At 45.2% G+C, this 24,371-nt stretch overlaps 1 protein-coding gene across 1 annotated transcript in view; it reads left to right on the top strand.

The window, feature by feature from the left end:
- The window catches only part of LOC126159814 (monocarboxylate transporter 2-like), a 181,882-nt gene that overhangs the window by 139,371 nt on the left and 18,140 nt on the right, over positions 1-24,371 (top strand). The window contains exons 6-7 of the mRNA XM_049916625.1: positions 9,046-9,220; positions 23,628-23,834. Of these exons, the coding sequence (XP_049772582.1) occupies positions 9,046-9,220; positions 23,628-23,834 (382 nt within the window). The remainder of the gene's footprint in view (positions 1-9,045; positions 9,221-23,627; positions 23,835-24,371) is intronic.

Below are 24,371 nucleotides of genomic sequence, written 5' to 3'. Positions count from 1 at the left end.
TGACACCACATTCCTCCCCCGCAAACCGGCGAACGGTTGTGTTATAAGGCTTCCGCCCGCCGTGGGGTGACCCCATGTTGACGTATGCGACGAGGTGGGGAGCCTAACAACAGGCGAAGCTGTGCCAACCGCACCCTGCCATTCGGTCCGAGGGGAGCTAGAAAACGCCTGAAAACCTAGTACAGGGTGCACGCCAACATGCGGTGTATGCGCCCGTATAGAGTCAGGAGGGGCCGAAGAGTCGACCTCCATCGAGTTGGGGCACCCGACGGGCGAAGACGACATATGGTCCGGAGCGGGCAAGAGTTCCATGGCGGAGGACAACTGGTCACTGGAAGCGATTGGCGGCGCGTGACCCAGGGAGGCGCCCGGCGGTTGCAGCGACGCGTCCACTGCGGGCGTCGTCGGCGGGAGAACAGGTGGCGGCGGCGGCGGCGGCGCGTCGCCATGGGGCAAAATGGAAGGCAGCGTCGGTAACACCTGGGGCTGAGGCGAGCCAGTAGATGGGTCCCCAGGGCGCTGACCGGACGGCACCGTCGCTGAAAGCAGACGGGGAGCGGCAGATCCCGTGCGACGACAGAGGCGCAGCTGATTGAGATGCCGACGCACCTCACCAGAGGCCCCCAAAACCAGATACATCGCGCGGCTGAGGCAGCGAAGAATGCGCCCTTCGAGCCAACGCCGTGAACCTCGATAGTTGCGATAGTATACAACGTCGCCTGGGGCAAAAGCAGGTGTCTGCCGCTGCACAGGAACCTGATGCGGCGGATGGAGCAAAGACATCAAGGTGCGATGAGGGCGACCGTGAAGCAACTCAGCCGGCGAGCGACCATCTCGAGGCTGAGAGCGATACGACGACAAAAAGTGCAATAACGCGTCGTCCCGAGAATGCGACTCTTTCAGCTTCAACATCTGTGACTTGAAAGTCCTGACCAAACGTTCAGTGGCACCGTTTGACTCTGGCGAAAACGGCGCGGACGTCAGATGTTGAATACCATTGGCCTTGCAGAATGACTGAAATTCTGCGGACATGAATTGTGGGCCATTGTCGGAAACAATAGTCCGTGGTAGACCTTCAATGCAAAAGATAGCGGATAACGCTTGGATGGTGGCAGAAGACGTCGTGGAAGACATCCGGACAACAAAAGGAAAATTACTGAAGGAATCGACCAGTACCAACCATCGAGCATTCCAGAAGGGACCAGCAAAATCTATGTGTCAGCGTTGCCAAGGGGAACTGGCTTTCGGCCATGCAAAGAATTTCCACGGTGGTGCGGATTGTTGTGTGGCACACGCCATGCAAGAAGAGCACATATTCGTAATCGCAGCATCGATTCCGAACCAAGTACAGTGCTGACGAGCAAGTTGTTTCGTTCTCACTATACCCCAATGTCCTTGGTGGAGAAGCCGTAAGACAGAGGACTGAAACGAACGTGGGACCACGACCCTGGACTGATCATTATCAGAACGCAACAGCAAAACACCACGTTGTAGAAAAAGTCTCTGCTTGTGAGCAAAAAATCGGCGAATCAACGGATCCTCGATCCGTGACTTTGACAAGGACCATTGCGTAGCAACGAAACGCAGAACGGTAGCAAGGACAGCGTCGGCAGCTGTGGTTGTAGCTACACGCCGAAAATCAATCGGAAACGATTCGACCACGTCATCGGTTTCCGAATCAATGAACATGCAAGCAAGTTCGGAGGAATCGAATGCTCTATCCTCAGCAACAGGCAAACGGGACAACGCATCGGCGTTTCCGTGCTTAGCAGTGGACCGATACAAGATATTGTAGCGGTACTGCGAGAGGAACATAGACCAGCGAATGAATTTCTGCGCTGTACGTGGAGGTACAGGCTTGGTCGGATGAAAAAGCGATGCAAAGGTTTGTGGTCTGTGATGATGGTAAAGTGACGACCATACAAGAAATCATGAAACTTTGTAACACCAAATACGAGAGCCAATGCTTCTTTCTCGATCTGTGAATAATTTCGTTGCGCAGACGAGAGCAATTTGGACGCAAAGGCAATAGGGCGATCGTGCGACCCATCTTCGTGCACAAGCACAGCACCGATCCCGAAATCCGATGCATCCACCATCAACAAAAGGGGCTTCCGGGGATCGAATGGCGTAAGCCAAGTATTGGAAAGCAACGCCGATTTCAACTGGCGAAAGGCGCGTTCGCATTCCGTCTTCCAGACGAACGGAACACCTTTACGGCGTAAGCGATGAAGCGGAGCTGAAATGGAAGAGGCGTGGCGCACATAGCGATGATAGTAATTTATTTTTCCCAGCACACTCTGTAGCTGCTTCAAATTCTACGGCGAAGGCAAGTCTTGTATGGCACGGAGGTGCTCTGGACTGGGATGTATGCCTTGGGCATTGACTACGTGTCCCAGATAGGGTAAGTCACGAGCAAAAAACACACATTTGTCCTTCCGCAAGGGAAGACCATTTTGTCGCAAGACCTGAAATAACGTTCTGAGATTGGCTAAATATTCTTATTCCGTCTTTCCAGAGATCACAATATCGTCCAGATAGTTTGCTGCAGTAGGGACCGAAGCACAAACAGTTTGTAGATATTGCTGAAACAATACAGGGGCGGATGCACACCCGAATGTCAGTCGTTTGAATCGGTACAAACCAAGATGCATGTTAACCACCAAAACGCGCTGGGATTCGTCGTCCACCGGTATTTGCAAGTACGCATATGCTAGTTCCAACTTCGAAAAATATTTACCCGGGCACAGTTTGGCAAAAAGATCTTCCGGGTGGGGTAAAGGAAAAGTTGCAACCACTAGTTGTGGATTCACTGTTGCCTTGAAGTCCACACAAAGTCTCAATTTTCCGGAAGGTTTTTGCAAAATTACTAAGGGTGATGCCCAGAGAGAAGCCTGTACACGTTCAATCACACCTTGTGATGCCAAATCGTGTAATGTTCTTGCGGCCTCATCACGCAATGCGTGGGGAACATTGCGCGCTCTGAAAAATTTCGGTTGCGCGTGGACTTTCAGTTCCAAATGTGCTTCATAGTTCTTAGCGCAACCGAGGCCCGGTGCAAAAATATCTGCAAATTCTTCACATAGACGAGAAACACTGTCTGAAGGCACAGTCTGGTTCACTGATAGGACCTGATTTACTATAGACAAGTTAAACAACTGAAATAAATCGAAACCAAATAAGTTCACTGAAGAAGAAGAAGAACGAAGGACATAAAATGACACAAGTTTTGTTTGTCCCTTGTATGTTGGAAGAAGGCTGCACTGTCCTAACACAGGGATCGCGCTTGTCCGGAACAACTAGTTAGCTTAACATTTGCGGCATGCAACGGAGGTGTGCCCAGCTGTTTGTACGTGTCGTGATTGATTAGTGAAACTGCAGCTCCGGTATCGAGCTGGAACAGTATCACTTAGCTGTGAATGTCCAAATCAACAAAAAGTTTATTGTCCTGCTGACGACAAGAGCGACTGTCTTGTGTAACGTGAACTGACACTGGTACAGAATCACTTGCGACTTGACGGGATTTCCGGCGATGTCGACGCACACTATTTGTGGGACAAACACAGTCACTGTTAGAGTGAGTAGCACTGGGCGAAGTGGCATGAACTACATGAATTTCCATAGGCGAAGTTTCACGAGCCTGAGTATCCTTGGTTCGATTCCGATTCCAGCGCGAAGCAAACGGCCTGGAATGGTTGTGAGTGTCCGATCTGAGCTTTTTCTGGCAAACACTCTGAACATGGCCTTTTTTATTACAGAAAAAGCAAATAGCTTGGCGTGACAGGCAGTTCTCACGCGAATGTCTAGTAGCACACGGCGGGCATGATTTCACTGCATTTGTTTGCCGACGCGGGACATGAGGCTGAGAGCCAGGCGGCATTGGCGCGGCCGGGCGCGAGGACTGTTTACTGTTCCGTGCAGCTCGCCCGGCGGGCTGGTTAACGTGACACACAGGTGGCGAAGTTTCAAAAGATTCCTGAGCAAAGTCAAGTGTGTCCTGCCAATCCAATATGTCCATCACTTGTTGAATGGAGGGATTGACTAGTTTCAAAATCTGTTCCCATATACGAACATCAGAAACGTTCTGTGCAATTGCATCACGCACCATAGTATCTGAATAAGGGAGTCCATATTGACACTCAAAAGCACAATCCCTAGTAAGGCCTTGCAAGATTGCAACCCACTCCCGATTAGTCTGACCGGCCTTACGTTTTGTACGAAAGAATGTATACCGTTTGGCATCTACACTGACCGATTCATTGAAATATGTATCTAATGCAGACAAAATTTCATCGTAGGACAGAGTTGCTACGTCGCGTTGGGGAAACAATTTCACTATCACACGGTATGTCTGGACGCCTACGGATACTAACAAAAAAGGCTGCCACTCATTACCTTGAATTCTGTAGGCGGCGAGATGGAATCCAAATTGGCGTGACCACTCCGTCCAGCTTTCCAGTGCCACATCAAAAGGACGAAAAGGTAGTGCAACTGCGTGTTGTGGCTGCATGAGCGGTGGAGCGGCGGCTGCCGCATCGTTTTGCAGTGCACGTTGACCCTGGACGAGCTGTCCAAGGGCATCCAGTAAGGCCTGCGTCTGCTGATTCTGCAAGCGATAAAATTCGGACAGAACATCTGGAGATTGTGGCGAAGCCATGACACAAGTAAATCAGGGCAGGAGCGGTAGTATTAGTACAAACGCGAATTGGCTCGTCGCCAATCCTCGGCGCCAAACTGTTGTGACTTGGCAAGACAGCCAAGCCACTATGATTGGTAGCCGAAAGGCACGTGTCTAAGCTCACGCAGGCTGCCATGAGGTCTGGAACAGTTATAGGAGTTTATAGTAGGAAGAAAAGTACGTAGCTTCTGGAATACTTAACTTTAATCCATAATTGGTGAACATCAGTCTGATGGTACATGCATCACAAGATAAATAGCAAATGATAATGGCGCCATGCTAGGTCGTAGCAAATGACGTAGCTTAAGGCTATGCTAACTATCGTCTCGGCAAATGAGAGCGTAATATGTCAGTAAACCATCTCTAGCAAAGTTGGCTGTACAACTGGGGCGAGTGCTAGGAAGACGCTCTAGACCTGGCATGTGGCGGCGCTAGGTCTGCAATCACTGACAGTGGCGACACGCGGGTCCGACGTACACTCACGGACCGCGGCCGATTTAAAGGTTACCACCTAGCAAGTGTGGTGTCTGGCGGTGACACCACAATGGAAATCACAAATTAACTTGGTACCAATACGTTTTTGGAATTCAAACAGAGTTCCAGTGCATACCCGAAGCCACAAGCCGACTGGATGTTCGTTTTGATAACTATAATTAGTTTTTAATAGTTCTGTTTCACTCAGTTATCAGATAATATGAAAATCGACTTTTTATTCAGAACTCATGAGGAGATCCTAATTGAGAAATTCGTTTCCAAAAGGTACAAAGTCTATAAAATATAATTTAACAGGAGAGACAAGAAACGTTTTATAGGTACATTAGCATCAGACTATGTTTTGTAGCTCTGTTATTATATTCAGGCAGATGTTGAGACACATTACGCTAGTGTCTCTATTAAATGTTTTTTGTTTAATTCTTTCTGCATAAATAAATATCAATTTGATATCTTTTGGCAAACAATCGTGTTAAGTTTGGTAGCTGTTGTCAGGAAGTTTCCGTTGGTGATTCACAGCATTCATCTGATATATCAGACTTCATAATTTAATTAAAAAATCACAATGGGCACAAAAGAACACGTCCTTACTACATGCAATGTCATGTGCACAGACGTCTGTGATTTCGGGTGTGACGTCATTACCAAGAAGACCAGCGATTGGCTGCCGGGATTTGGTACTTCTGGAAAACGAAATAAGACTGTAGATGGTACTCTTCACCATGAACAGCAAGTCTTAAGAGGAAATATATAAAGTATATAGTACATTTTGAAATTCACAACAGTTCTTGTTATATAGGTAATGATTCTATGTAGTGCTGCAGCCTGTTGTCTCATATTTTAATTTTTCGTGTTTGGTACCGTTTGGAAATGAGCTTCTTAATTAGGACGTACTAGATCACATTGTCTTTTCTGTTCCCGTAGTCGCAGTCACTAACGCCAATTTCCTGTAATCCTACAATCCTACAGTATATGCAACAACCATAACAGGCTGATTCATGTTCTGTCTTGATCATGGAGGCTGTAGAGTGAAACAGCTGTTTCTAAGGAACATGAAACCTTTTTGAAAACTGAAGAAAATTTAGTTCCCAAAGGCAATCGTAAAAATTAAACTTAGAACTTTGGCTGTGTACATGGATGCAAAGTCGGCTGTCTCATTTTATATAGTTCTTTGAAATCGGATGAAAGTACGAGAAATGCTCTGAAGTTTAAACTACGTTTATACACAGAAGAGCCTAATAAACTGGTACACCTGCCTAATACCGTGTAGCGCCCCCGCGAGCTCGCAGAAGTGCCGCAACACGACGTCGCATGGACTCGACTAATGTCTGAAGTAGTGTTGGACGGAATTGACACCATGAATCGTGCAGGACTGTCCATAAATCCGTAAGAGTTCGAGGGGGCGGAGATCTCTTTTGAACAGCAAGTTGCAAGGCATGCCAGATATGTTCAATAATGTTCAAATCTGTGGTGTTTGGTGACCTGTGGAAGTGTTTAATCTCAGAAGAGTGTTCCAGGCGCCGGTCTGTAGCAATTCAGGACGTGTTGGTTGTCGCATTGTCCTGCTGAAATTGCTCAAGTTCGTCGTAATGCACAATGGACATGAATGGATGGAGGTGGTCAGACAGGATCCTTAGGTGCGTGTCACCTGTCGAAGTCGTATCTATATGTATAAGGAGTCCCTTATCACTCCAGCTGGACACGCGCCACGCCATTACTGAGCCTCCATCATCTTGAATAATCCCTTGCTGACTTGCAGAATCCATGGATTCATGGGGTTGTCTCCATAACCGTGCACGTTCGTCTGCTCTATATGATATGAAACGAGACTCGTCCGACCAGGCAACATGTCTCCAGTCACACTAGTCCAGTGTCAGTACTGACGAGCGCAGGCGAGACGTACAGCTTTGTGTCGTGCAGTCATTAAGGATAGACGAGTGGGCCTTCGGCTCAGAAAGCCCATATCGGTGATGTTCCGTTGAATCGTTGGCACGCTGACACTTGTTGAAGGCTCAGCACTGAACTCTGCAGCAATTTGCGGAAAGGTTGCACTTGTGTAGCTTGAACGATTCTCTTCTGTCGTCGTTGGTCCTGTTGTTGCAGGATCACTCTCCAGCAGCAACGATGTCAGAGATTTGATATTTTACCGGATTCTTAGTATTTCACGGTACACTCGTGAAATGGTCGCACGGGAACGACCCCCCCCCCCCCCCCCCTTTCACCGCTACCTCTTAGATTCTGTGTCATGTCGCTCGTGCATCGACTATAACACCACGTACAAACTCACTTAAACCTTGATAACCTGCAAATGTAGCAGCACTAAACGATCTAACAACTGCACCAGACACTTGTTGTATTTACACTACTGGCAATTAAAATTGCTACATCATGAAGATGACGTGCGACAGGAAGAAGATGCTGTGATATGCAAATGATTAGCTTTTCAGAGGATTCACACAAGGTTGGCGCCGGTGTCGACACCTACAACGTGCTGACATGAGGAAAGTTTCCAACCAATTTCTCGTACACAAACAGCAGTTGACCGGCGTTACCTGGTAAATCGTTGTTGTGATGCCTCGTGTAAGGAGGAGAAATGCGTAATATCACGTTACAGACTTTGATAAAGGTCGGATTGCAGCCTATTGCGATTGCGGTTTATCGTATCGCGACATTGCTGCTCGCGTTGGTCGAGATCCAATGACTGTTAGCAGAATACTGAATCGGTGGGTTGAGAAGGGTAATACGGAACGCCGTGCTGGATCCCAACGGCCTCGAATCACTAGCAGTCGAGATGACAGGCATCTTATCCGCATGGCTGTAACGGATCGTGCAGTCACGTCTCGATCCTTAAGTCAACAGATGGCGTTTGCAAGAAAACAAACGTATGCACGAACAGTTCGACGACGTTTACGGCAGCATGCACTGTCAGCTCGGAGACATGACTGCGGTTATCCTTGACGCTGAATCACAGACAGGAGCGCCTGCGATGGTGTACTCAACGACGAACCTGGGTGCACGAATGGCAAAACGTCATTTTCTGTTTACAGCATCATGATGGTCGCATCCGTGTTTGGCGACATCGCGGTGAACGCACATTGGAAGCGTGTATACGTCATCGCCATACTGGCGTATCAACCAGCGTGATGGTATGGGGTGCCATTGGTTTCACGTATCGGTCACCTCTTGTTCGCATAGACGGCTCTTTGAACAGTGGACGTTACATTTCAGATGTGTTACGACCCGTGGCTCTACCCTTCATTCGGTCCCTGCGAAACCCTACATTTCAGCAGGATAATGCACGACCGCATATTGCAGGTCCTGCGCGGGCCTTTCTGGATACAGAAAATGCTCGACTGCTGCCCTGGCCAGCACATTCTCCAGAATTGTCAATGGTGGCCGAGCAACTGGCTCGTCACAATACGCCAGTGACTACTGTTGATGAACTGTGGTATCGTGTTGAAGCTGCATGGGCCGCTGTACCTGTACACGCCATCCAAGCTCCGGTTGACTCAATGCCCAGCCGTTCCAAGGCCGTTATTACGGCCAGAGGTGGTTGTTCTGGGTACTGCTTTCTGAGGATCTATGCATCCAAACTGCATGAAAATGTAATCACATGTCAGTTGTAGTATAATAAATTTGTCCAATGAATACCCGTTTGTAATCTACATTTATTCTTGGTGTGCAATTGTAATGGCCAGTAGTGTATATCGTTGCCGAACGCAGTGACTTAAACCGCCTGTTTCCTTAGCTCTGTATTTGAATACGCATTCCTATACCAGTTTCTTTGGCGCTTCAATGTATTTGTGTGTAACTAGTCTAGTACCTGTTGGATGCAGAGTTGCTGCCGCTATATGACGTGAATCTGTTGTGTTTAGGCCCTGCAAGGACAGCGCGAGGGCCTGGACGAGCGGGCGCTGGTGCTTCTGCAGACGTTCCTGGGCTGCGCCACGGCTCTGGGCTGCGTGGGCTTCGGCCTGATGGTGGTGCGCGCCAGCGACCAGTGCCTCGTCTCCAGGCAGTACCTCTGCCAGGCCGCCATGGTCGGCATCGGTACGTAACTTACACTCTGAAGTAGCTGCCGCCGTAAGATCATCCCCAGTGTAGAAACTCACGAAGATACAGGCTATACTAACTCGAAACCATTTCTCACACGAGCGATGTTTTGCACTCCTCCCTTATTCAGACACTGACCCTGTCTGCACTAAATTTATTGTGTCATATTTGAATTGACCTACATTAGAAAATAGATTAAGAAAGGTCAAACCTAGGTTTCTAGCATTTGTAGACTTAGAGAAACCTTTTGACAATGTGGACTGAAATACTCTCTTTCAAATTCTGAAGGTGGCACTGGTAAAATTCAGGGAACGGAAGACTATTTACAATTTGTACAGAAACCAGGTGGCAGTTATAAGAGTCGAGGCGCCTGAAAGGGAAGCAGTGGTTGGGAAGGGAGTGAGACAGTGTTGTAGCCATCCCCGATGTTATTCAATCTGTATATTGATCAAGCAGAAAAGGAAACAAAAGAAAAATTCGGAGTCGGAAGTAAAATCCATGGATAAGTAATTAAAACTTTAATGTTCACCGACGACATTGTAATTCTGTCAGAGACAGCAAAGGACCTAGAAGAACAGCTGAACGGAATGGACAGTGTCTTGAAAGGACGATATAAGATGAACATAAAAAAAGCAAATCAAGGGTAATGGGATGAAGTAGAATTAAATCGGGTGATGCTGAGGGAATTAGAGTAGGAAATGAGACACTTAAAGTAGTAAATGAGTTTTGCTGTTTAGAGAGGAAAATAACTGATAATGGTCGAAGTAGAGAGGATATAAAATGTAGACTGGCAAAGGTTAGGAAAGCGTTTCTGAAGAAGAGCAGTTTGTTAACACCGAGTATAGATTTAAGTGTCAGGAAATCGTTTCCGAAAGTATGTTTATGGAGTGTAGCCATTAATGGAAGTGAAACGTGGACGATAAACAGTTTAGACGAAAAGAGAATAGAAGCTTTCGAAACGTGGTGCTGCAGAAGAATGCTGAAGATTAGATGGGTAGATTACATTACTAATGAGATGGTATTGATTAGAATTGGGGAGAAGAGAAATTTGTGGCACAACTTGACTAGAAGAAGGGATCGGTTTGTAGGACATATTCTGACGCACCAAGGGCTCACCAATTTAGTTTAGGAGGGCAGCGCGGAGGGTAAAAATCGTAGAAGGAGACCAAAAGATGAATACACTAAACAGAAGGATGTAGGTTTCAGTAGGTGCCGGGAAATGAAGAACTTGCACAGGATAGAGTAGCGTGGAGAGCTGCATCAAACTAGTCTCTGGACTGAAGACCACAACAACAACAATTTGAATTGATGGATATGGTGGTGGATTTCTTCCATAAGGGAACATCACCAATTGGACTTCATATTTTATGATAAAAACGCACAGTTGCACGGTGTCAGGTGAAGCAACCGACCCCGCGAGAAAATTTGTGCCTTAATTACCAGCAGAATACAAAGCGGTCCTATCACAACACAAAAAGGTGAATAAGTCCTCGGCACAGTTAGAGATGTAAAAGAATGGAACTAGCTTTATGACTTATATGTCAGATTTGAACACATTTCAATAAAAATATCTCGAAATATTCACGTTTCATTCACGTTTTTACTTGTTAATATTAGTTCCTACGTCATGTAATGTAATGCATCGTATCAAATAACAAATCCACCTTCAGAAATTTTTCCCCCAACAAACACTTGAGCCACGTGATATTATACATTGTGTACAATGCTTGGTTGTTGAAACTTGTGGATTTTGGGCACAGGATCAGGGTCTTTAGGCTACAAATAGCGAGATGTAATTGTAACAACACCTAGCAGCTAACAGAGATCATTAAATGTATGTAAACAGAAGGTGGAGAATGGAAGAAAGGAAAGGAAAAGAGAGAGATCACTGCTATCTGGTGCAGTGGGACATTACGCGAAATCGGCGCCGACGAGTGAAAATGTCTGCAGGACTGGGATTCGAACCCGAGATCTCCTGCTTACTGTGCATGTGCCGTTACCACTGCACCACCAGGGAAACAGTGTTATCATAACTGCTCGGATTATTTCGGTTCGCTTCACTGCAGATTCACACTACCATCGAGCTCCACCTATCCGTAGCCCTGTCTATTACCTTCATATTCGCTCTTCCGAGACTCCCACAGGAGGTCGAACGTGTTTGTGCATCTGCAGTGAAGAAGATGGATTCATTGCCCATCTAGGCCTATCAAATTATATGAATGTGTGGTGTCTGTTCTTTCGGACATGTCCGAAAGAGGAGACACCACACCTCCGTATAAATAGAGTTCATTACACTGGGAACTAGGGTTAACAAGTAAAACAGAGCGAAAATGTCAAGACTTATTTATTAAAATATCTTTGAAGCTGCCAGATGAGTCGAAAAGGCGGTTTCCTTCTTTTACGTCCCAAACTTTGACCAGGACATATTCGCTTTTTCTCAGCTGTGGAAGGAGCATTTTACGTTCTTGTTCCTAACTTTTTCTCTTCCGTAATACTGACATCAGACTGCATAGCTTGATAACTGTTGTAGATTTTTGTTGACCCTAGTGACGACGGACGCAGTATAGGTTTTTTTAATTACCTTTCAAACCATGTTGTTTATATCACGGTAACGGATAAAGCTTTCACAAAACAACAGGACGAGCTTAACTACAGGTATCTGTCAACCTTCTTACAAAATTTGAACCAATTCACACATGTCTGAAATATGCGAGGGCTGTTCGGAAAGTAAGGTCCGATGGGTTGCGAAATGAAAACCACAGTTAAAAACCACGTTGTATAAAATTTCCAATACCTCTTCACAGAAAGCAACAGCCTGTGCTTTCCGCCAATTCTCTACCCTTCTCTGCCTTTCGTTGTTTGTGCCAAAATGTTGTCTTTGTAGCCAGCGGTTCGTGTGAGCAGAGATGAACAACGGAGGGAGGCAATTAAGGGCTGTGTTGTGGGTGATCAAACACATCCCATCGAAAACCCTGCGGGAGCGTCTTCATTGCCCCTGTAGAACGTGGTTGAAAATTGTCTTCAAGAAAGAAACGCATGACATTTATGTTATGTGGGCTGCATAGCTTCAGGCGAAATCTCTCACCAGATCCACGTACTTGGTGGAAGACAGTTTTGTAGGCATTTCTAAGTGGTCACTTTGTGTTCCGAACTGAAAAGAACGACGCACATCTATGCAAAGTTCCATCGAATTTTCACAGTGGTTTTCACTTCACACCAAATCGGACCTTACTTTCCGAATACGTCTCGTATAAGTGGCGACCGTAAAAAAACCTTGCAAAAATCGTGTTTTTGCACATAACATTCGAATAAAAATAGTTTTTCAAAAGAACGTTTTTAGTTTTATCGCAAGAACTCACACTGTTTATGCGAATTCTGATCACCTAAGAATTATTTATATTTGCTAGATTTACCTGCTATCTCCACAACAGATAATGATTACTGGATAGTTTCGTATTTTGACTTTAACCGTTTATCTACGTTAGTGCAAAGTTTGAACTTATTCGTAGAAGTTTAAGGTATAGAAGTGGCGCGCTTCCAAAACTTTCCAGGAAAACGTGCTTTTTTACGTATTTGCTCGCAAAATCCGAACGGTGGACATACAAATAGTGTCATTAGCTAAACATTAATTTCGGCCAACTTAACGTCTCTTTCAAGAGGAATTAATGGTTTCGTACAAATGTCCTGGCACCAGCTCTGGTTCGTCGTTCAAATGTTGCTTAATATACTGTTACGTAGATGCGCTAAGACATATGTTCGAATGGTTGTACAAACGGCCGTTGGTCCGAGCTAAGCCAAGGCTTTTTCATCCCATGATATTCCTAGCTGAAATAGGAACTCGTCACCAACCCCTCTCCCCCTCCACCAGTCACCAGTCGGCCGTGGTGGCTGAGCTGTTCTAGGCGCTTCAGTCCGGAACCGCGCTGCTTCTACGGTCGCAGGTTCGAATTCTGCTTCGGGCTTGGATGTGTGTGACGTCCTTAGGTTAGTTAGATTTAAGTAATTCTAAGTTCTAGGGGACTGATGACCTCCGATGTTATGTCCCATAGTGCACAGAGCTATTTGAACCATTTTCCCTCACTTACCACACGGAATCACGATTCCTCTCGCATCCTTCTCAATATAATTATATATTACAGCATTTGTTGTGTTGGCAGAAGAGCCAACACCGTGTTACTAGAGGAGGCCGAAATGCACGCGTTTTAACTCACGCAGGCTGGTGGAGGAGGCAAGAACTATACTGACGTGAGGTCTGGAACATGACAAGGAATTAGAATTAAGAAGGCGGACTTAATTAGTGTGATACATAAATTTAATCCATTAATGATGATTGTAGCTCTTGACGGTACAGGATTCACAATATTATCTGTTCAGGATACATAGTAACTGAATATGGCGCCTTGCTAGGTCGTAGCAAATGACGTAGCTGAAGGCTATGCTAAACTGTTGTCTCTGCAAATGAGAGCGCATGCAGGCAGTGAACCATCGCTAGCAAAGTCAGCTGTACAACTGGGTCTCTCTAGACCTGCCGTGTGGCGGCGCTCGGTCTGCAATCACTATAGTGGCGACACGCGGGTCCGACGTATACTAACGGACCGCGGCCGATTTAAAGGCTACCACCTAGCAAGTGTGGTGTCTGGCGGTGACACCACAGCATTTCCGTGCTATAATGATGGTACACAGTAATGATCTTCTGAAGGTACAGCTATTAAAATGTCGAACGCACCGCCACTTTGCAACCGGAAAATGCCCGAGCACGAAGTACTGTATCACAGTGTGAATAGGAACTTTGTGGAATTCTGTTCTGACGATGGTAACATGCTTTGTTCGGGTGTGTCAATGTCCACGGTCTCCAATCTGTATGTGGTGTCAGAATTTCTTTGCTTGGAACACGTTTATGTATCAGTCCACAAAGGTAATGTAAATTAATGAAATGAATTCGTCTGTCGTCAAAGAGGTAACCTGGCTCTGTTCATTTATGATCATCGCTGGTTGTGCTTTTATTTTCTTTGGATTTTAAAGCTGGAACTGTTACAGTGAAGTACATTTGCAGGGGTACTTAGTTCTTCAAGGTGACTGGCATGATTAAATAGTAAATTGAAAATCATGAATTTCATTTCATAATTATTCTTCAGTTATTTAGGTGTATTATTATTACTATTATTATTATTATTATTTACGATATACATATAGCTGCTCCCCCATGAACCATGGACCTTGCCGTTGGTGGGGAGGCTTGCATGTCTCAGCGATACAGATAGCCGTACCGTAGGTGCCACCACAACGGAGGTGTATCTGTTGAGAGGCCAGACAAACGTGTGGTTCCTGAAGAGGGGCAGCAGCCTTTTGAGTAGTTGCAGGGGCAACAGTCTGGATGATTGACTGATCTTGCCTTGTAACACTAACCAAAACGGCCTTGCTGTGCTGGTACTGCGAACGGCTGAAAGCAAGGGGAAGCGACAGCCGTAATTTTTCCCGAGGGCATACAGCCTTACTGTAAGGCTTTTGACAATGTTGATTGGAATACTCTCTTTGATATTGTGAAGGTGGCAGGGGTAAAATAGAGGGAGCGAAAGGCTATTTACAATTTGTACCGAAACCAGATGGCAGTTATAAGAGTCGAGGGGCATGAAAGGGAAGCAGTGGTCGGGAAGGGAGTGAGACAGGGTTATAGCCCATCCCCGATGTTATTCACTCTGTATATTGAACAAGCAGTAAAGGAAACAAAAGAAAAATTCGGAGTAGGAATTAAAATCCATGGAGAAGAAATAAAAATTTTGCGGTTCGCCGATGACATTGTAATTCTGTCAGAGACAGCAAAACCTGGAAGAGCAGCTGAACGGAATGGACAGTGTCTTGAAAGGAGGATATAAGATGAACATCAACAAAAGCAAAACGAGGATAATGGAATGTAGTCGAATTAAATAGCGTGATGCGGCGGGAAGTAAAGTAGGAAATGAGACGCTTCAAGTAGTAAATGAGTTTTGCTATTTGGGGAGCAAAGTAACTCATGATGGTCGAGGAAGAGAGGATATAAAATGTAGACTGGCAATAGCAAGGAAAGCGTTACTAAAGAAAAGAAATTTGTTAAGTGTCAGGAAGTCTTTCCTGAAAGTATTTGTATGGAGTGTAGCCATGTATAGAGGTGAAACGTGGACGATAAATAGTTTAGATGAAAAGAGAATAGAAGCTTTCTAAATGTGGTGCTACAGAAGAATGCTGAAGATTAGATGGGTTGATCACATAACTAATGAGGAGGTATTGAACAGAATTGGGGAGAAGAGAAATTTGTGGCACAACTTGACTAGAAGAAGGGATCGGTTGGTAGGACATATTCTGAGGCATCAAGGGATCACCTATTTAGTATTGGACGGCAGCGTGGAAGGTAAAAATCGTAGAGGGAGACCAAGAGATGAATACACTGAACAGATTCATAAGGATGTAGGTTGCAGTAGGTCCTGGGAGATGAAGAAGCTTGCACAGGATAGAGTAGCATGGAGAGCTGCATCAAACCAGTCTCTGGACTGAAGACCACAACAACAACAACACATAGCTGCAGAATATCAGAACGAGAGTACTGTTAAAATAATATTGAAAGTACACGTATGTGAGGTTGATGTATTACATACTCATATTACATACTACTTCTTGCGTTGAATAACATGACTGTTTTCAAACAGAATTTCGAAACACATTGATCAGAAGTGTTTATCTCTCCCCTCCACTTCCTTCACCTTCAACATCCAGCGAATATGAATGCTCGATTTCTTCCCACTGTGAGCTCTGCGTTTGTTAAGTTCCAATCGGTCGCCAGATGGAAACCACAGTGAAAATCTGATGAAGGTTTGTATAGTTGTGTTGGCCAGTGTCTCTTATACGCCTGTCTATTGCGTTAGGTAGCTCTTTACAGTTCTTTGTGCACAGTGAGTACGTAAAGGTGTCTACAAAATACTGTCTCCCGCCAAGTATGAGTGCCTGCTGAGAGTTTTCGTCTGATTTCAGCAGCTTACCAGCCCATATAACGTAACTGTTATGCATTACCTTCTTCGAGACAATTCTCGTCCGCACAGTCCAGGGGAAATGAAAACTCTCCAACAGTGTTTTTGATGGGAAGTGTTTGATCACTCACCATACAGCCCAGACTTGGCTCCCTCTGAGTTTCATTTCTGCTCACATGAACCGCTGGTTACAAAGACAACATTTTGGCACAGACGAGCTGCAGAGAAGCATAGAGACGTGGCGGGAAGCAAGGGCGTCTGCCACCTGTGACGAATGTACCAGAAAGTTGGTACAACGCTATGACAAATGTCTATGTCCGGGCGGCGACTGTGTAGAGAAGTAGCTACAATGTGTAGGTAACTGCTGCAAATAAACCGTTTTTTGATGTTCACTGTTGTTTCCATTTGGCGATCGATTGGTCCTTGATAAACGAATAGCTCACGTGCTTCGCACTCGGGCATTAGGCGGATGAAGTGGGACAGAGCGAGTGACAAACAGCCGGTACACACGAAATTTAAGAGCTGTTCATTCAGAAGATCAAAGCTGCATACTACGAGAATTATGGCAAACAATTTCGCTCAGGATCGATTGCTGGATCTGGTATCTTGCAAGTGTTCTTTTCTCTCCTTAGAATACGAGGTTAGTTTAGTAATGTTTCCTTGTAAGTTCTGAAGTTTCGCTGAGTTATATTTTGTTCCAGTAAACAGGGATTCACACTACACTTGCTCTTCAAGAGCAGCCAGTTTGCATGACGTTCATTTCACAGTATATTTAATATCAGTGGTGTCAATTAAATAAAATAAAGTCAGCTAACCAAAAAACAGTTCACACATCGTTAAAAGGACCCTAATGACTCACAAGAAACCCTACAATAAATAGTAACCTCGTAGAGCAGTTACCAGTAAGATCTAGGGATCACTCTTGAAGAAAGACAGATATTTCTAGCCCGTGCAAGACAACCGGAATAAAGTAACAGTCTTAATGAAAAATATTATCAATATAGCGCAAAATAAATTTAGACTGCCGTTGCATTTCATAAGAATATGCTATGAATATCCAAGGTGTCCCAGGAGGAATGATCGATGTTCAAGCATATAACAGGAAAGATCATCCGAAGCAAAAAGTCTAGTAAACGAGAAAATGCATACCTTAAGAGCTATGAGCACTTTTTCATCTTCGCTACCGTGAAGTTCATCTCTTCTATGGCCCAAGTGCTCGTGACTCTTGAGGCATGCGTTTTGGAGCCAATGTTAAGTCGACAATTTTTTCTTATCTTGGACCGTATTACCGCCTCCCAATATATGGAAAGAAAAGAGCTTGTTGTAGAAGAGATTTGTTTTACAGTATCGAAGATGAAGTGCCGGCCGGTGTGGCCGAGCGGTTCTAGGCGTTTGAGTCTGGAACCGTACGACCACTACGCTCGCAGGTTCGAATCCTGCCTCGGGCATGGATGTGTGTGGTGTCCTTAGGTTAGTTAGGTTTAAGTAGTTCTAAGTTCTGGGGGACTGATGACGTCAGATGTTAAGTCCCATAGTGCTCAGAGCCATTTGAACCATTTGAAGATAAAGTGTCCATATCTATTAAAGTATACAGTTTAGAGTTCATGTTTCTCGGACGTTTTTGTTTTGAATGATCGTTCCTGTCAAAATCCCTGCATATTGACGATCTCTTGGGTCACCCTATATTTTGGCAGACATAATGATATATGGAGCAAGAATATGGGTCCGCAGATTGAGGACATCATTGGTCCAGGTAAGAAGAAGAGTGCAGAGAAGAATAATGAAAAGATTAACCGGCGCAGAGAAGAGTTGTGATACGATTAACTGGAGAATATCGTTTGGTACCTACAGATGATGTTTGATTCTTGGAATCTGTCTAATGGATTCTATCATACGCGACATAAGTGTACTGTATTGACTAAGAAAAAGGTCCTGATAGAAAAGAAAAACCACTGTAGGAGAATATGCAGACAGAAAGTTGGAAATAATGAATAATTTCTTAATAGAACGGCGAGCAGCCCGGGAGAGCAGTGCTAGTTGGAAACGACTTCATGAAATATTTATTGATGTTGAGGAAATGTTGTTTATGATATTTACTCATCAAGAGGGATGGCTCATTTTATAAATGGACACGATATATACGTAACTCACCTAACTGAAGAAGATAAACAGAAGTGAAAGTGGTATTTGTGGGCTGGCAGGAACTCGTGCACACGTTGTCATCCATTGTGAACTATTTTGAAACAGTGTCTATAACAGAGGCAGAGAAAGAGAATTATATGATATACTAAACAGATTAGCTAAAAAGGTGTTCTGGAAGTGTACTTGGCGAGACAAGAATCAGCCACAAGAAGACAACCACAGCCAGCATAAGTGGGATAACATCACGGCACCTCTAGGATAGGACGAATAGCATCTATGATACCTGGGAAAGACTTCGATACTATCAAAGAGGAGCAACTATATTTAAATATTTAAGTTGGCGGATGTTGCCTTTGTGCTTCACTTCATGCCAGGAGAAACAGATTAAGAAATCGTCATTTTTTCTGTTTTTCCGTCGTTTCTTTAGTTCCATCAAAATTCGTGGACGTATGTTCCGTCCATGCAACTAATTGAAGGCAGTTTGTTTATTGCCAAACGCATTTCGTTTCTTGTTTTGTGAAGGATCTTCAGTTACCTGTAATACATGTTATTTTTTTGTACATACAATAAACGTATTATGTGGTAGTTACAATATATTACTATGTTACATTTTGTCGTGTTTTTTCATGTTTTTTAGGTTAGTTGCACAAATTTCGTGACGTGCCCAGAATTTACAAACAACAGACAAACTAGATAAATACCAAGGAGTAGGTATATACCTGTTAGAGTGCCAAGAATGTAAAGCAGTATATTTGGGGATGACAGGTAGGAACTTCAAAACTAGATGCAAAGAACATATAAGGAGTTAGAAATATGAAAAGAGCCATTCTACCTTCACCGAATACCTGATAAAACAAGGACACGAACCATTCAGCATGGAACATGACATGACAGTTATTAGAGTGAATAATCACGTCAAAAGACTTGTGAGAATACAAGAAAGCTTTAACATACAAAGAGCAACTGCAATGAGAAAGACGATACTCAGTGACCAAATCCATATAAACAACTGTCTGATCATGTTAGCCACTAAAATAATAACCAACATGGATCTGAATTATAACCAGAATAGATAATTAATGAATCTTCCTCTCTACCCCGTTCTCTCTCCCTCCCTCTCTCTCTCTCTCTCTCTCTCTCTCTCTCTCTCTCTCCCCCCCTCTGTCTTTCCCTACACACACACACACACACACACACACACACACACACACACAATATAAGAACATATCAAACCACACACACCAGAGCGCAAGACTATGTTTTCATAAAGCAAACGTGCTGCGGGCCGATACCAGGATCAGATGATAGTTTTCGTTTCGAATTAGAGTATCTGAAATTTCAGTGAAATAGTCTGTTCTTATTCCTACACTTTATAATTAAAGTTTTTTTTGTGTTTGTACTAACAGAAGAGCGATTTTGTTTTTCTTCTAGGCTGCAAACAGACATATGACATCTAACGTACAAATGAATAAAGATCTCACCCTGCAATCTATTAACAGGATATTAAGAATACACACTTGCAATGTGGTTAAAAAGTTTGGTTTTTATACTGTAGATATTACAAATCTGATGACGATGCCTGAGCGTTTCTACTGTAATAAGACTTTGGAATGACCAAGGGTCTTTTTGGACAAATTCTCGTCAAATTCGAATGAAATCCCGAGCCTTCGATGAGTGCTTCCATCATCGCCGTCAGAGGCCGACCGTCCTGAAACAGGCGAGCCTCCCACTTTTACGCTTAGTGCATGACACCTGTTTGGCTGGATTTTATCCGAATCTGACGCGGTTAGTGTAACCACAACTTTTTATTCAAGGGCTCCATCGCAGAAAGTAAAATAGCCATCCAGTACTATAAGTCCTACGTCGATACTAAGAATGCTACGCACCACTCTTAAAATGTGTGATGTTTTTACTACAACATGTTTCGGGACTACATTATTCCAAGATTAAGTGCTTACACCTTTTATGCCGTCAGAGCCCGCCAAAAATAAAAGCCAGCAGCATACATGCGCTGTTATACTTAAAACTCTTCCTAGAACATATCATGTTAGCTTGTTATACACTGACGTGATAAAAAGTAACGGGATGGCAATATGCACATGTACTGATGGCGGTGGTATCGCGTACAGAAGGTATAAAAGGGGAGTGCATTGGCGGAGCTTTCGCTTGTGTTCAAGTGTTTCATGTGAAAAAGGATCCGACGTAATTGTGGCCGCACGACGTGTATTAACAGACTTTGAACGCGGAATAGTAGTTGCAACTGGATGAATGGAACATTTCATTTTGGAAATCGTTAAGAAATTAAATTTTCCGAGTTCCACAGTGTCAAGAGTGTGCCCAGAATATCAAATTTCGTGCGTTACCTCTCTCGACGAGCAACCAGTAGCAGACAGCCTTCACGTGCAGACCGAGAGAAGCGGTGTTTGCGTAGTTGTCAGTGCTAACAGACAAACAACACTGCGTGACATAACCAAAGAAACCAATGTGAGACCTACGACGAACCTACACGGTAGTACAATGCGACGAAATTTGTCGTTGACGGGTTGTGGGAGCAGACGACCTTTTCGAGTGTCTTTGAAATTAGCTCGACGTCCCCTATCGTGCCTCCTGCGCTCATGATCATAGCGGTTGGCTCCTAGACGGCAGAGAAACAGTGTCCTGGTTAGATGAGACTCGATTTCAGTTGGTAAAGTCTGGTCGTAGGTTTCGAGTGTGGCGCCGATCCAAGAAGCCATGTAGCCAAGTTGACAACAAGATACTGTGTAAGCTGGTGGTGGCTCCATAATGGTGTGGGCTGTGTCTACGTGGAGCGGTTATGTTCGGCTATTTGGAGACCATTTGCAGATGTTCATGGACTCACGTTCCAAAACATCGATGGAATCCTTCTGGATTACAGGGTGCCTTGTCATCGGGCAACAATTGTTCTTTATTGGTTTCAAGAGCATTCTGGACAGTTCCGGCAATTGTTCTGGCCACCAAGATCGCCCGACACGAATCCCATCGAACATTTACGGGCCATAATGGACATGTCAGTTCGTACAAAAAATCCTGCCAGGCTTTCGCAATTATGGACTGCTAGAGAGGCCTTGCCACAGTGGTAACACGGGTTCCCGTCAGATCACCGAAGTTACGCGTTGTCGGGCTAGACTAGCGCTTGGATGGGTGATCATCCTGTCTGCCAAGCGCTGTTGCCAACTGGGGTGCACACAGTCCTTGTGAGGAAACTGAGGAGCTACTCGACTGAGATGTAGCGGCTCCGGTCTCGTAAACTGACACATGACCGGGAGAGCGGTGTGCTGACCACATGCCCATCCTTATCAGCATCCACTGATGCCTGTGGACTGAGAATGACACGGTGGCCGGTAGGTACCGTTGGGCTTTCATGACCTGTTCGGGTGGAGTTTAGTTTAGGTTTTTAGAGAGGTAGCATGGGTCAATATTTCTCCAGGGGACTTCCAACGACTGGTTGAGTGCATCTCACCTCGAGTTCCTGCACCACGAGGTCCGACACGATGTTTGGAGATGTCCCATTACTTGTCAATTCAGCGTAATCTCAGAGCTCAGTTGTAAACTGTGAAGCTGTAAGTACTTGATAACTGGATAATGTGGACTCGAAACATATTGACAGTTTGACAGCTTGTGCGTAACATTCTTACTACCGATTGATGACACAGTTGTACTATGGCTTCACAACATACAAATACACTACTGGCCGTTAAAATTGCTACACCACGAAGATGACGTGCTACAGACGCGAAATTTAACCGAAAGGAAGAAGATGGTGTGATATGCAAATAATTAGCTTTTCAGAGCATTCACACAAGGTTGGCGCCGGTATCGACACCTACAACGTGCTGACATGAGGAAAGTTTACAATTGATTTCTCATAGACAAACAGCAGTTTACCGGCTTTGCCTGGTGAAACGTTGTCGTGATGTCTCGTGTAAGGAGGAGAAATGCGTACCATCACGTTTTCGACTTTGATAAAGGGCTGATTATGGCCTATCGCGATTGGGGTTTCTCGTATAGCGACATTGCTGCTCGCGTTGGTCGAGATCCTATGACCGTTAGCAGAATAAGGAATCTGTGGGTTCAGGAGGGTAATACGGAACGCCGTGCTGGATACCAACGGCATCGTATCACTAGCAGTCGAGATGACAGGCATCTCATGAGCATGGCTGTAACGGATCGTGCAGCCACGTCTCCATCCCTGAGTCAACAGATGGGAACGTTTGCAAGAGAACAACCATCGGCACGAACAGTTCGACGACGTTTGCAGCAGCATGGACTATCTGCTCGGAGACATGACTCCGGTTACCCTTGACGCTGCATCACAGACAGGAGCGCCTGCGATGGTGTTCTCAACAACGAACCTGGGTGCACGAATGACAAAATGCCATTTCTTCGGATGAATCCAGGTTCTGTTTACAGCATCATGATGGTCGCATCCGTGTTAGGCGACATCGTGGTGAACGCACATTGGAAGCATGTATTCGTCATCTCCATACTGGCGTATCACCCGGCGTGATGGTATGGGTTGCTATTGGTTACACGTATCGGTCACCTCTTGTTCGCATTGACGGCACTTTGAGCAGTGGACGTTACATTTCAGATGTGTTATGACCCGTGGCTCTAGCCTTCATTCGATCCCTGCAAAACCCTACATTTCAGCAGGATAAAGCTCGAACGCATATTGCAGGTCCTGTACGGGCCTTTCTGGATACAGAAAATGTTCGACTGCTGCCCTGACCAGCACATTCGCCATATCTCTCAACAATTGAAAACGTCTGCTCCATGATGGCCGAGCAACTGGCTCGTCACAATACGCCAGTCACTACTCCTGATGAACTGTGGTATCGTGTTGAGGCTGCGTGGGCAGCTGTACCTGTACACGCCATCCAAGCTCTTTTTGACTCAATGCCCAGGCGTATCAAGGCCGTTATTACGGCCAGAGGTGGTTGTTCTGGGTACTGCTTTCTGAGGATCTATGCACCCAAATTGCATGAAAATGTAATCACATGAGATTTCTAGTATAATATATTAGTCCAATGAATACCCGTTTATCATCTGCATTTCTTCTTGGTGCAGCAATTTTAATGGCCAGTAGTGTAGTTACATGCTTTACCTTCCTAGCGTGTATGCAACAAAAACAGTAATGCACAGTACTCCCTGATGATCTCTAGCCAGCTGTACGTTTATAAGAGTTGTATGAAGTATTATTTTTTCGTGAGTGCCTGACGGCACGGTAATTCCAATGTTTACAGGCGTGTCGCTGCTGGCGCTGGGCTCAGTGGAGGGCTACCACGGCTACGTGCTGATCGTGTGGCTGTACGGCGTCTGCCTGGGCGGCTTCGTCTACTCGTTCAAGGTGTTCGCCATGGAGTGCGTGCGCTCCCGCTACTTTGCGCGCGCCTGGGGCTTCGTGCAGGGCGCCGAGGCGGTGCCGCTGCTGGTCGGCGTGCCCGTCACCGGTAAAAACGGCGGTTCAGTTTTGGTTTTTGTAAAACATATCGATGTCTTTGTAGTACAAAAAGTACGATTCGTGTTTTTTAAGTAAGGACCGTTTCGTTGTAGACACTAGTAATTCGCGCGCATACCGCAACGAGCGCGTGCGTCGTGTACCGGCATGCCGCGGGAACAACTGTGCTCAGTTTCAGCTCTGTAGCTAACCTGTATGGTTCTGTTCTGTGCTTTCGAAATGTTTAAGATTGTCAGCTCACCCGCCGCGTGTGAGGTTCTTTCAGTGATACGGTTTTTGTCAGCACGGAACCTATCTGCTGCAACAATTCAGCGACAGATTTGCGAAGTGTACGGTGATACTGTTATGAGTGAAGTGCATAAGTGAGTGTGAGAATTCAAAGATGGCCGTGACAACGTCCATGATGAGGACATATCCGGTCGCCCTTCTTTGATTACAGACGATTTGGTGGCTTCAGTTGAAGCGAGAACTTTGTGAGAACAGACGCTTTACAACAATAGGTCCTCAAACGAATTTCCTGACGCGTCGA

The sequence above is a fragment of the Schistocerca cancellata genome, chromosome 2 (genome assembly GCF_023864275.1).
Source record: "Schistocerca cancellata isolate TAMUIC-IGC-003103 chromosome 2, iqSchCanc2.1, whole genome shotgun sequence".
NCBI lineage: Eukaryota > Metazoa > Arthropoda > Insecta > Orthoptera > Acrididae > Schistocerca > Schistocerca cancellata.
This window is presented reverse-complemented; position numbering and strand designations above follow the sequence as displayed.